The following is a 13,952-nucleotide window of genomic DNA, read 5'->3' as shown; positions in this document are numbered from 1 at the left end:
GGTAGAAAACAAAGATGCCGTGCTGGTGTTCAGCGTTTTCCTGCTCAAATGAGCGGACTGTTGAAAATAGGAATCGGGGGATTACTTTTCACAAGTAAGATTTAACATTAACGTACTATTGGTTGTATTTTGTGAAAAGAATATTACCACAGTATATAGTTCTCTGCAAACATATGGTGGCATCATGCCTTAAAGGCCTACTGAAACCCACTACTACCGACCACGCAGTCTGATAGTTTATATATCAATGATGAAATCTTAACATTATAACACATGCCAATACGGCCGGGTTAACTTATAAAGTGACATTTTAAATTTGCCGCTAAACTTCCGGTTCGAAACGCCTCTGAGGATGACGTATGCGTGTGACGTAGCCCGGCGAACACGGGTATGCCTTCCACATTGAAGCCGATAAGAAAAAGCTCTGTTTTCATTTCATAATTCCACAGTATTCTGGACATCTGTGTTCGTGAATCTGTTTCAATCATGTTCATTGCATTATGGAGAAGGAAGCCGAGCAAGCAAAGAAGAAAGTTGTCGGTGCGAAATGGACGTATTTTTCGAACGTAGTCAGCCACAACAGTACACAGCCGGCGCTTCTTTGTTTACATTCCCGAAAGATGCAGTCAAGATGGAAGAACTCGGATAACAGAGACTCTAACCAGGAGGACTTTTGATTTGGATACACAGACGCCTGTAGAGAACTGGGACAACACAGACTCTTACCAGGATTACTTTGATTTGGATGACAAAGACGCAGACGTGCTACTGTGAGTATGCAGCTTTGGCTTTTTTTTGCGTATGTACGTAACTTTTTTAAAATATATAAGCTTTATGAACCTTGGGTTAGGTGAACGGTCTTTTGGGCTGAGTGATTGTGTGTGTTGATCATGTGTTTGAATTGTATTGGCGTGTTCTATGGAGCTAGGAGCTAGCAGAGGAGCTAGGAGCTAGCATAACACGTACCGTACCGTAAGTGCGCGTCACGTACGTAACTTTTTAAAAATATATAAGCTTTATGAACCTTGGGTTAGGTGAACTGTCTTTTGGGCTGAGTGATTGTGTGTGTTGATTAGGTGTTTGAATTGTATTGGCGTGTTCTATGGAGCTAGGAGCTAGCAGAGGAGCTAGGAGCTAGCATAACAAACACGCAGGTGTTATTATGCAGGATTAATTTGTGGCATATTAAATATAAGCCTGGTTGTGTTGTGGCTAATAGAGTATATATATGTCTTGTGTTTATTTACTGTTGTAGTCATTCCCAGCTGAATATCAGGTACTGTGAGTATGCAGCCTTGGCTGCTAAACATTCGATAACTTGACCGTATGTGCGCGTCACGTACGTAACTTTTTAAAAATATATAAGCTTTATGAACCTTGGGTTAGGTAAACGGTCTTTTGGGCTGAGTGATTGTGTGTGTTGATCAGGTGTTTGAATTGTATTGGCGTGTTCTATGGAGCTAGGAGCTAGCAGAGGAGCTAGGAGCTAGCATAACAAACACGCAGGTGTTTTTATGCAGGATTAATTTGTGGCATATTAAATATAAGCCTGGTTGTGTTGTGGCTAATAGAGTATATATATGTCTTGTGTTTATTTACTGTTGTAGTCATTCCCAGCTGAATATCAGGTCACCCCCGGCTCTCACAGCATCTTCCCTATCTGAATAGCTTCAACTCCCCACTAGTCCTTCACTTGCACTTTACTCATCCACAAATCTTTCATCCTCGCTCAAATTAATGGGGAAATTGTCGCTTTCTCGGTCCGAATCTCTCTCACTTCATGCGGCCATCATTGTAAACAATAGGGAACTTTGCGTATATGTTCAACTGACTACGTCACGCTACTTCCGGTAGGTGCAAGCCTTTTTTTTATCAGATACCAAAAGTTGCAATCTTTATCGTCGTTGTTCTATACTAAATCCTTTCAGCAAAAATATGGCAATATCGCGAAATGATCAAGTATGACACATAGAATAGATCTGCTATCCCCGTTTAAATAAAAAAAATTCATTTCAGTAGGCCTTTAAGTGAGCATATTCTATATAGTTCTCTGCAAACCTATGAAATGTTTTATTTTGTGTTCATTATTTTGTCAGAATGCACCAGAATGCTTCATTTGCATGTGAAAATCACAAAGAAATCTTCTGGGGGAGGATGACCCCCCTACAGGGGTTTGGTTTACAAACTTTCAGCCCCACCTAAAACAAAATTCACCAGCCGCCACTGATAATGATGCATTCTCATTTTAGGCAAAGTATAAGACAATACTTTCTTAACAGTATAATTGTAACCAGGAATAAGTCTTCAAGTAACAATATTCAAATACTAACATTGTTGGGTAAGACAGAGTTTGGTTATATTCTGAATCCAGTGAAACAGATTGGTGGTTTTAGCTGATATAAAGACATTCAGGTGTTTATATATGTTTATGTTTAAGTATTTGGCAGACGCTTTTATCCAAAGCGACATACATAAAAAATACATATAAAACAATCACTGTAAACATTATCATTTAAGGGAAAATTGTAATACAAAATATCAGTACAAAGTGTCAAGACAGAATAAACTCTCTACTGTTGCAGCAACAGAGATACAGACTATATGATATATAGATATCTAATGTATTCATACATTGTTTATGTAGGATATACGCATGTATATATAACCTAATCATATTGTTTCTTCAACTTAAAAACAGCTGACCGTTTTTTCCCCCCTTCTCTGGGATTATATTCCCAGTTTTGATCTCGGACGTCTGGTCACATATAGTAGAGAAAAGACTATTCTATTACTGTTAGGCAAACTATGAATAATAAAACACGCCAAAACATGTGGCCTTTATCATAGCTACTCGTATGACAAAAAAACCCCAGCTGAAAACCAGTGGTATTCAGTGGGGTAAGATGAATTCAGTGCGCTGACAGTTCATTGCTCCTGCCAAATGAATTGCACTGAGTGGAGCGGATCACCACTCCAAGATGGCGGCCCCGCGTCTCGTCAGCGTCAGTAGGCAGTAGCGCTCGATGCTGCGTACCCTTATAAGATGTCTATGTTTTTTTCTGTATTGTGCAGTTATAATTATATGCTTTTACTTGTAATTGTATTGGTTTTGTGGACCCCAGGACGACTAGTGGGTTGTTGTGGCAACCAGCTAATGGGGATCCTTAATAAAAATCAAAAAGCAAATCAAATGTATATACTTGTTTACATAAAGGGGATTTCCAAAATGGCGCCCATGCCCCAGCATGCTTAGCGGCTCCCATTTCCTATTAACTTGTTAGTTTCCTACCTGGTCACCAAAATGCTCCAAGTTCATCGCGTACAACTAATGTGTCAATATACTAGTCAACACAGTACACCATACAAAGAAAGAGTTCAAGAAAGAATTGGAATGAAAAGTTAATGCTAGCTAAACACTCATTTCTAACCTCATGACAATGGGTCTAACTTTCACTAAATACAGCCTTCCATTAAGTTTTAAGCGACTGTTAATAAGTAAAATCCACATATTAAATAATTTGAAAAAAACTGATTCATCCTAAACATAATAATACATAAAATAAATTAAAAACTCACCTTTAATGTAAAGTTTCCTCGCTGAAAACAAGAGTCCGAGCGGCGCCACAAGATTACTACGCGTCAATTCACTTGTTGTCACCGCGTGGGCGGGTCATCTTCATAATATCCATCCGCAATAAAAAAAAATAGTACCCTTTTTGTTTGCCACTTTTCTCAATAGTTTAGAATAAATGTGAACACAAAACGTATCCGCATGTGTTAAAAGGTTATTTTGTTCCACCTTTAAACGTTAAAATGGGTTAAAATGTTTTTTGTAAAATGGAAATAGGAGATTTTCTCATCCTCCTCCTGCTCCCTGCTGGTCAAATATCCTCCACACACTATCACCACGCCCACTTTACATCACGACTAAGTGAACACATGAATAAATGTCGGCACAAGACTTCATCTTACATTTACCATTACAAAATGTGCGGTTAAGTTCCAAATCCAAAATTTGTCAGAGCTCAAAACAACATTGATTCATTATTATTATTGATTCATTCTTGTTATTGAGCAGTAAAACATTCAGACTAAAAGATTTAGGGTGTCCACAAGGGCCCCACTCATCAAAATATAATACATTAATATATACATTAATAAAAAGTATCTCGTTCAACTTCAAATATGTCTGTCAAGTATAAGATTTGATCATGTTTTATGTTTATGCCTTTATGTCAAATATTCCCTGGTTTTAATTATTTGGCAAAGACACAAAATATGCAATATTTTCCCCAAAAAATATTTCAAAGTGAAATATTTATTAATTTATTAAATAAGTAAATTAATCATAACAACATAGTTTTTGGTTCATTATGGTTTTTTGAGCAATAAGAGTAAAAACAATCACAATCAGATGTCTAAAAGGGCCCCACTCATAAAAGAGTAAAACATTAATTTATCAATAATCTTGAGTTATCAATAGATATTACAAAATATATTATATATCTACATCAACTTAAGATCCATCTGTCAAATTAACACGTTATAATGTTTGTGTTTTATGCCCTTTTTTGTAAAAGAAAACCTTGTTTTATTTGGTAAAAACACAAAATATTCAACAATTTCCCCCACAAAATATTTATATGTGAAATAATTGATGTCAAATACATGGAGCCTTAAATAGGTCAATAATCCACAACAACGTTGCTTTTGGTTCATTATTGTTTGTACTAGAAAACAATAATAAAATAATAATAAATAAATAACAAAATAACAATTATACAAAATCAGACTTAATGTCTCGTCTATCCAAAAAGGCACCACTCATTAAAAATAAGATTATACATCAATATATGCCATCAAAAATATATTAAATCTCTAGATCAACTTCAGATTTGTTATGTTTTCTTTGGTGTTATGCCGTTTTGGTCAAATAAAACATTGTTTGGCAAACACACAAAAGATTAAATAGTAAATATTATAATACATTTAAAAAAAAATGGTTAGCATATACAAATATTCTATTACTGTTAAGCAAACTATGAATAATAAAACATGCCAAAGAATGTGTCATTTATCAAAGTTAGACATATGACAAAAAAGCACGTGAAAATCAGTGGTATTCAGTGAGGTAAGATGAATTAAATGCGCTGACAGTTCATTGCTCCTGCCAAATGAATTGCACTGAGTGGAGCGGATCGATCACCACTCCAAGATGGCGGCCCCGCGTCTCGTCAGGCAGTAGCACGCGATGCTGCGTACCCTTATAAGATGTCTATGCACTACCCGATCGGTACCTGAAGACCCCCATCGTCCACGCATGCGCAAAGATTACGTCATTCCGGTCAACTTCTGACGTTTGTGCAGGGCATCACTGTTACAATTACAAACGTTATTTCAGAAAACAGTTTTTATTTTGACATCGTTCAGAATCCTGAAATATTTGTTCCGCAGCCTTAAATGGCAAATAAATCCATCTTTTTTTAACGACTTTATTTACATCAAATACATCCATCAGAGGTATTTGATGTAAATAAAGTCGGTAAAAAAACAACAACAAAGAACAACATACAACCTTCACGGGGCTACCGCGCATGCTCGTCACTACTGTTGCATGCTGGGTAGTGTAGTTCTTCAATTCCCTAGCTCATAACGTCACAGCGGCTAGCGTGTGTAGCACAGCCCACTCCTGACACCAGGCAGTCGTGGGTGTTATTAAATCGTCACGACAACGGACTCATCTTCCATAGCAACAATGGTCGTTTCCGTGGAGGAGGTGTCCGCGTCCATTGTGCGGGAATATCTGAGTAGAAAGGTACGTTACCTAGCAACAATGCTAACCACTAGCCTGCAGTACGTTGCCAAGCAACAATGATAACCACCTGTAGCCACGCTAGCGTTAGCTCCTGGGTTACTTGATTGATTGAGACTTTTATTAGTAGATTGCACAGTACAGTACATATTCCGTACAATTGACCACTAAATGGTAACACCCGAATACGTTTTTCAACTTGTTTAAGTCGGGGTCCACGTTAATCAATTCATGATAGTATGCTATAGAGTTGTGATGCTAGTTCATGTCTTAGGTTACTATACGCCGAACATTGGATTCATATTCCATATATACATATGTGAGTTGAACACTAGCATCAACACTTGCACTTTATTTTAATTAATATTGTTTTGACGCAAGTCTACACCGGAAGTACCCGCAACTACATTTTTATTTGTATTTTTTATTAACACACTTACCCGTCTTTTTAATTCAACGATTTAGATTTTACCATTTGGTTTTACAAAACACACAACTTCCTCATTTACCTCAACGAAACTACCTGCATTTCCCTATTATTATAACTACCGGATGTGACGTCGACCACGCGCGCCCCTCCTTAGTTTTTAATTTGTAATTTTTAAAAAAATGTTTTATTGAACAACCAACATACATTTATAATTCACACAAAAGTCAAGGCACTTTCAACATCAAGGAAAGAAAACAAAAGCAAATACAGATAGAGTATTAAATATATTATATTATATATAAATATATAAGTATAGCTAGGTTGGTAGAGTGGCCGTGCCAGCAACTTGAGGGTTCCGGGTTCGATTCCCGCTTCCGCCATCCTAGTCACTGCCGTTGTGTCCTTGGGCAAGACACTTTACCCACCTGCTCCCAGTGCCACCCACACTGGTTTAAATGTAACTTAGATGTTGGGTTTCACTATGTAAAGCGCTTTGAGTCACTAGAGAAAAGCGCTATATAAATATAATTCACTTCACTAATAAAAACAAAGCAAAAGACAAAAAGAACCCTAACCCTAACTAAATCACTTTAAATGTTTTAAACAAAGATACCAATGTGGGGGTTTTGTACTCTTAATCATTCTCCAAGATTTGATTGATAATTGTAAACCATTAAACTAAATTATGCGGATTATCATGACCATACCAATGCTCTGTTTATTAAATTAAAAACATTAAAACTGCACGATCTTGTTGACCTCAACACTGCTATTGTGACGTACAAAGCTCATAACCACATGCTGCCTGGCTGTCTACAGGAGAGGTTCAAACCTAGGGAGAGTCCCTCTGACCTCAGAGGTTCAGCTGTCTTTCAGAAAGCAAACATAAGAAGGAGCTTAAAAAGTAGACGTGTTTCTGTCAGGGGGGTTCATCTGTGGAACAGCTTGGATCATTCCTTAAAATGTTCCAGTTCCATTCACACATTTAAAAAACACTTTAAGACCAATGTCTTGGAAAAATATATCACTCTTGAATCAACAAAGTAGTTAATACTATCATCAATGTTAATTACAAACTAAATGTGGGATATAAGTAATAATGGAAGTATAATTGTTTGTATATAGTATATAATTGGTACAAAGGCTTAACTAGATGGATACATAGTACTTTATTGATTCCTTCAAGAGAGCTCCGTCAGGAAAATTAAAAATACAAAATTAAAACTAACACGTGTATAAGGATATTCCACATGTCTTTACTGTGTATATAGTTGAACAGTGTTTATGTTGTGTATAATGTGTATTTATAATATGTTGTGCAAAGGAAATTTCATAATTCTTGGAAGCTCATCTTGTATTTGACATTGTTTATAGCAGGGGTCACCCCCCCGGGCACCAGGTAGCCCGTAAGGACCAGATGAGTAGCCCGCTGGCCTGGTCTAAAAATAGCAGCACTTACCAGTGAGCTGCCTCTATTTTTTAAATTGTATTTATTTACTAGCAAGCTGGTCTCGCTTTGCCCGACATTTTTAATTCTAAGAGAGACAAAACTCAAATAGAATTTGAAAATCCAAGAAAATATTTTAAAGACTTGGTCTTCACTTGTTTAAATAAATTCATTGATTTTTTTACTTTGCTTCTTATAACTTACAGAAAGACAATTTTAGAGAAAAAATACAAGCTTAAAAATGATTTTAGGATTTTTAAACACATATACCTTTTTACCTTTTAAATTCCTTCCTCTTCTTTCCTGACAATTTAAATCAATGTTCAAGTACATTTATTTGTTCTATTGTAAAGAATAATAAATACATTTTAATTTAATTCTTCATTTTAGCTTCTGTTTTTTCAACAAAGAATATTTGTGAAATATTTCTTCAAACTTATTATTATTTGAATTAAAAAAAAATATTCTGGCAAATCTAGAAAATCTGTAGAATCAAATTTAAATCTTATTTCAAAGTCTTTTTAATTTCTTTAAAAATTTTTGTTCTGGAAAATCTAGAAGAAATAATGATTTGTCTTTGTTAGAAATATAGCTTGGTCCAATTTGTTATATATTCTAACAAAGTGCAGATTGGATTTTAACCTATTTAAAACATGTCATCAAAATTCTAAAATTAATCTTAATCAGGAGAAATTACTAATGATGTTCCATAAATTCTTTTTTTAATTTTTTCAAAAAGATTCGAATTAGCTAGTTTTTCTCTTCTTTTTTTCGGTTCAATTTTGAATTTTAAAGAGTCGAAATTGAAGATAAACTATGTTTCAAAATTTAATTGTCATTTTTTTCGTGTTTTCTCCTCTTTTAAACCATTCAATTAAGTGTAAATATCATTAATTATTAATAATAACATAGAGTTAAAGGTAAATTGAGCAAATTGGCTATTTCTGGCAATTTATCTAAGTGTGTATCAAACTGGTAGCCCTTCGCATTAATCAGTACCCAAGAACTAGCTCTTGGTTTCAAAAAGGTTGGTGACCCGTGGTTTATAGGGTTAGGCGCAATAAGTGTTCAACTTCAGCCTAAACCCTTTCGGTCTGCAACATTTTCAATTTATGAACGGTTTGTTTATGTAAAACCGTTTGTTTATTTTGTTGACCACTGACCGAAGAAATAATAAACTAACTAACTAAACATTTATGTAGACATTTTTTTGCCTGGAGCATAATAATGTTGACAAACAATTTCTATGTTACAGTCCCACCACTACATGAGTTGTCAACATCCAGGGCTTCTGTTTTTTTAACTGGCACTTTATATTGTTGATTTTAGACATACTCTATGTACATATCAACGCTGGCAGTTCATATTAATGTCGTTTTTGGACATACAGTATGTACACATCAAATTGACGCGGAAGTAGCCGCCACTGCATTAGTTGTCAACAACCGGGGCCATTATTATGCTCCAGGCATAATAGATGACGATTTATGAAAGTAAGGCCTACATTTTCTAATTGGCTTAATGGTTTACAATTATCATTCAAATCTTGGCGAATGATTAAGAGTACAAAAGCCCTTCAATTGATATCTTTGTTAAAAACATTTAAAGTGATTGAGGGAGCCCTATTATTTATTAATATTTAATTCTCTCTGTATTTTATTTAGTTTTTCTTCCCTTGTTGTTGAAAGTGCCTTGACTGTTGAGTGAATTATTTGTGAAGTATTTAAAAAAAAAAAAAAAAAAGTTGTCAACATCTGGGGCTTTTTTTGACCTAAATAAAAAGCAATGTGCAGGGACTGAAGAGGACCATCGCCTGCATGGATGAAGAGCACCCACGCACACATTCCAGTATCAACAACAGATCACAGTTGAGGCAGATCCTGCACATAGAAGACCTGTACAGGAGGAATAAGGTAAGCACAGATAATTACATGTGGAATGGTGTACATTTATATTATCGACCATATAGGCAAAACTCTCAAAAATGAAAACTAAATTGGCACATGACAAACTTAATACTACTCACTGTTCAGCTTTCGACTGAGACTAAATGCAGAGAAATCTGAGGTGATGTTATTTTCTAATGGCAAACAACTGCCATTGACTATTCATAAGGTTGAACTTGAAATGGTCATGACATGTAAATACTTGGGGATTGTTATTTTCAATCTCACATAGAAAAATTTGTGGCTAAACTTAGAATTGAAGTTTTTTTTTTAAAGAAACAAGTCCTGTTTTCCCCTACAAGTTAGGAAATGCTTGATTCTGACCACTAATGCCTTTGCTTAAAGATGGAGACGAGCTTCTTATGAATGCACTTGTTTGAAAAAAAACAAAAAACGGATGGTGTGTATCACTGTGCCTTACTATTAGTAGTTGTGGCAACCGTGTCCACCATTGCACCTTGTATGCAACAACAAACTGTCCATCTTTGTCAGTCCGTAGAATGTCTCGATGGATTGTTTTTATTTATAAATCCCTTCTTGGTCTGGTTCCCCCTTATTTACCGTATTTTTCGGACTATAAGTCGCAGTTTTTTTCATAGTTTGGCCGGGGGGTGCGACTTATACTCAGGAGCGACTTATGTGTGAAATGATTAACACATTACCGTAAAACAGGGGTCACCAACCTTTTTGAAACCAAGAGCTACTTCTTGGGTACTGATTAATGCGAAGGGCACTTAAATAAATTGCCAGAAATAGCCAATTTGCTCAATTTACCTTTAACTCTATGTTATTATTAATAATTAATGATATTTAAACTTAATTGAACGGTTTAAAAGAGGAGAAAACACGAAAAAAATGACAATTAAATTTTGAAACATAGTTCATCTTCAATTTCGACTCTTTAAAATTCAAAATTCAACCGAAAAAAAGAAGAGAAAAACTTAAAAAAAGAATTTATGGAACATCATTAGTAATTTTTCCTGATTAAGATTAATTTTAGAATTTTGATGACATGTTTTAAATAGGTTAAAATCCAATCTACACGTTGTTAGAATATATAACAAATTGGACCAAGCTATATTTCTAACAAAGACAAATTATTATTTCTTCTAGATTTTCCTGAACAAAAATTTTAAAAGAAATTCAATAGACTTTGAAATAAGATTTTAATATGATTCTACAGATTTTCTAGATTTGCCAGAATAATTTTTTTGAATTTTAATCATAATAAGTTTGAAGAAATATTTCACAAATATTCTTCGTCGAAAAAACAGAAGCTAAAATGAAGAATTAAATTAAAATGTATTTATTATTCTTTACACAAAAAACAAAAAAAAAAACTTTAACATTGATTTAAATAGTCAGGAAAGAAGAGGAAGGAATTTAAAAGGTAAAAAGGTATATGTGTTTAAAAATACTAAAATAATTTTTAAGGTTGTATTTTTTCTCTAAAATTGTCTTTCTGAAAGTTATAAGAAGCAAAGTAAAAAAAATAATTAATTTATTTAAACAAGTGAAGACCAAGTCTTTAAAATATTTTCTTGGATTTTTTAATTCTATTTGAGTTTTGTCTCTCTTAGAATTAAAAATGCCGGGCAAAGCGAGACCAGCTTGCTAGTAAATAAATGCAATTTAAAAAATAGAGGCAGCTCACTGGTACGTGCTGCTATTTGAGCTATTTTTAGAACAGGCCAGCGGGCTACTCATCTGGTCCTTACGGGCTACCTGGTGCCCGCGGGCACCGCGTTGGTGGCCCCTGCCGTAAAATATCAAATAATATTACTTATCTCATTCACGTAAGAGACTAGACGTATAAGATTTCATGGGATTTAGCGATTAGGAGTGACAGATTGTTTGGTAAACGTATAGCATGTTCTATATGTTATACCGTAATTTCCGTACTATAAGCCGCACCTGCCTATAAGCCGCACCAGCTAAATTTAGGGGAAAATACAGTTTGCTCCATATATATGCCGCACCCGACTATAAGCCGCAGGCGTTTTGATGTGTAATTACCGTAGTATATAGGGGTTCCTGCTACCACGGAGGGGATTGTCGGGACAGAGATGACTGTTTGGGAACGCAAAGCGTCCCATTTATTAACAATAAATCTTTCAATCATTCAATCAAACTTTCACATCTTTGACAAGGCGGACAGCATTCGTGCAGAGTACAAATAATACAACGGTATTACCGGTAGTCAGTCTTTAATCATTGTGTCATCGTCTTCCTCCTGCGTACTAAAACCGCCAAAATCCTCTTCGTCTGTGTTGGAGAAGAACAGGTCCAAAATGGCGTCGTCAGCCAAGTCAAGGGTACGTGCAGCAGCCCTATTTCCTTCTTTGACAGCCAGATCGATTGCCTTTAACTTAAAAGCAGCATCATATGCACTTCTCCGTTTGTTTTCCATATTGAGGGTGTTTGCATGAACACTTCCTTCGCGCAAACTGTCGCTGACGCTCTCCTACTCTTTGTTTTGCTCTCGGTAGTGCGGGCCCCTGGTTACCGTAAGCCGTAAAAAAAAAAGCCGCACCGTCGTAAAAGCCGCAGGGACCAAAACGAGGGGAAAAAGTAGCAGCTTATAGTCCGGAAATTACGGTAGTTATTTGAATGACTCTTACCATAATATGTTACGTTACATACCAGGCACGTTCTCAGTTGGTTATTTATGCCTCATATAACGTACACTTATTCAGCCTGTTGTTCACTATTCTTTATTTATTTTAAATTGCCTTTCAACTGTCTATTCTTGGTGTTGGCTTTTATCAAATACATTTCCCCCAAAAATGCGACTTATACTCCAGTGCGACTTATATATGTTTTTTCCTTCTTTATTATGCATTTTCGGCCGGTGCAACTTATACTCCGAAAAATACGGTATGTCCTTTTATGTGTAGAGACTGCAGTTGCTACAGTTTGCAGTCGGAGGACATCTTTGGTGAGTTGGTTCCTAGAGCCAACACAAATCTTGTTAAAAAAGATGGTCCTGGAATGAATTACAAAAGGATCTGAGGCTACCTGAACTCATCCCTTTGGGGGAATTTCAGACCATTTTAAAGGGATCGACAAGCTCTGTCTATTGGGCATTTAAATTGTTTTTATTAAAACATTTTATTTATTACCTATTGTGTGTTTTTATGTTTATGTTGTTAGTAATTTGTACTTTTAACTATAGCGTGTGGGTTTTTACATGTACTTAGCGGTGGTACTACAACCATATGAAAACCGAATTATTCCTTCTTTAAAGCTTTTAATGCGCAACAATGTTCGAAGTTGGGAGTACTTTTTTGCCGTTTTTTGGGGTGATGACTGCAGGTCCTGAGTTCGCCCCTGAGGACTTTACTGGAGATCGTCATAAAGCACCACATTGAAGGCACCGATGATGACAAGATGGCCTCCAAGGAGAGGGAATCATTGGAGTCTGCTTTAATAGTCGCCAGCATCGAACATGATCGCGTCAAATTAAGGTATTCAAGAAGCTCATGGATGTTCTAGTTCCTGGACAACTAAGTGGGATCCCTCCTAGGTCACATGTCAAGGAGGCGTCCCCCCGCCTGAACCAGCATGACAAAGGGGTCCATCAAGGCCAACCAGAAGGTGAAAAAAAGCCTCCTGAAATGGTCCCGAAAAGCAGACGAATGCGACGCGGCGTGATGGCAGGACCGATATCAAGCACCCTTCAGGTAATCCACCTTTGTTCCCTGTATTAGCAGTGACAGCTTGATGTTCCATCTGATATCGTTTTTAGGAACCCAACAAACCGAGGCTGAGTGGAAGACAGTCTGGAGATGGAATGTCACTCGTCGGTTTGCAGCAGAAAGGCTGCGAAAAGTCCACAAGTGACACAGCAGAAAGACCGCAGGGCTCGGAAAACGTGGGCCAAGGCGGACATGACAGGAACATGTAAGTCTCTCATACCAGTGTAGTTGTCACGTTGTGTAAATGGTAAATCAAAAGAGAATACAATGATTTGCAAATCCTTTTCAACCTATATTCAATTGGATAGACTGCAAAGGCAAGATATTTAACGTTCACACTAGAGATGTCCGATAATATCGGACATCTTTATATCTATTATATGCGTTAAAATGTAATATCGGAAATTATCGGTATCGGTTTTTTTATTATCGGTATTGTTTTTGTTGTTGTTGTTGTTGTTTTTTTAAAAAAATTAAATCAACATAAAAAACACAAGATACACTTACAATTAGTGCACCAACCCAAAAAACCTCCCTCCCCCATTTACACTCATTCACACAAAAGGGTTGTTTCTGTCTGTTATTAATATTCTGGTTCCTACATTATATATCAATATAT

At 36.0% G+C, this 13,952-nt stretch overlaps 1 protein-coding gene across 2 annotated transcripts in view; it reads left to right on the top strand.

The window, feature by feature from the left end:
- Nucleotides 1-5,696: 5,696 nt before the first annotated feature.
- mindy4 (MINDY lysine 48 deubiquitinase 4) overlaps nucleotides 5,697-13,952 on the top strand; it is a 32,514-nt gene continuing 24,258 nt past the window's right edge. Inside the window, exons 1-5 of one of the 2 annotated variants that reach the window (XM_062027802.1) lie at nucleotides 5,697-5,815; nucleotides 9,483-9,602; nucleotides 12,951-13,102; nucleotides 13,162-13,318; nucleotides 13,384-13,538. In XM_062027802.1, the coding sequence (XP_061883786.1) occupies nucleotides 5,756-5,815; nucleotides 9,483-9,602; nucleotides 12,951-13,102; nucleotides 13,162-13,318; nucleotides 13,384-13,538 (644 nt within the window). In that variant the 5' untranslated portion in view covers nucleotides 5,697-5,755. Of the gene's footprint in view, nucleotides 5,816-9,472; nucleotides 9,603-12,950; nucleotides 13,103-13,161; nucleotides 13,319-13,383; nucleotides 13,539-13,952 lie in introns of both variants that reach the window. The other variant, XM_062027803.1, reaches the window with a different exon arrangement.

This window comes from Entelurus aequoreus, linkage group LG19 (genome assembly GCF_033978785.1).
Source record: "Entelurus aequoreus isolate RoL-2023_Sb linkage group LG19, RoL_Eaeq_v1.1, whole genome shotgun sequence".
NCBI lineage: Eukaryota > Metazoa > Chordata > Actinopteri > Syngnathiformes > Syngnathidae > Entelurus > Entelurus aequoreus.
This window is presented reverse-complemented; position numbering and strand designations above follow the sequence as displayed.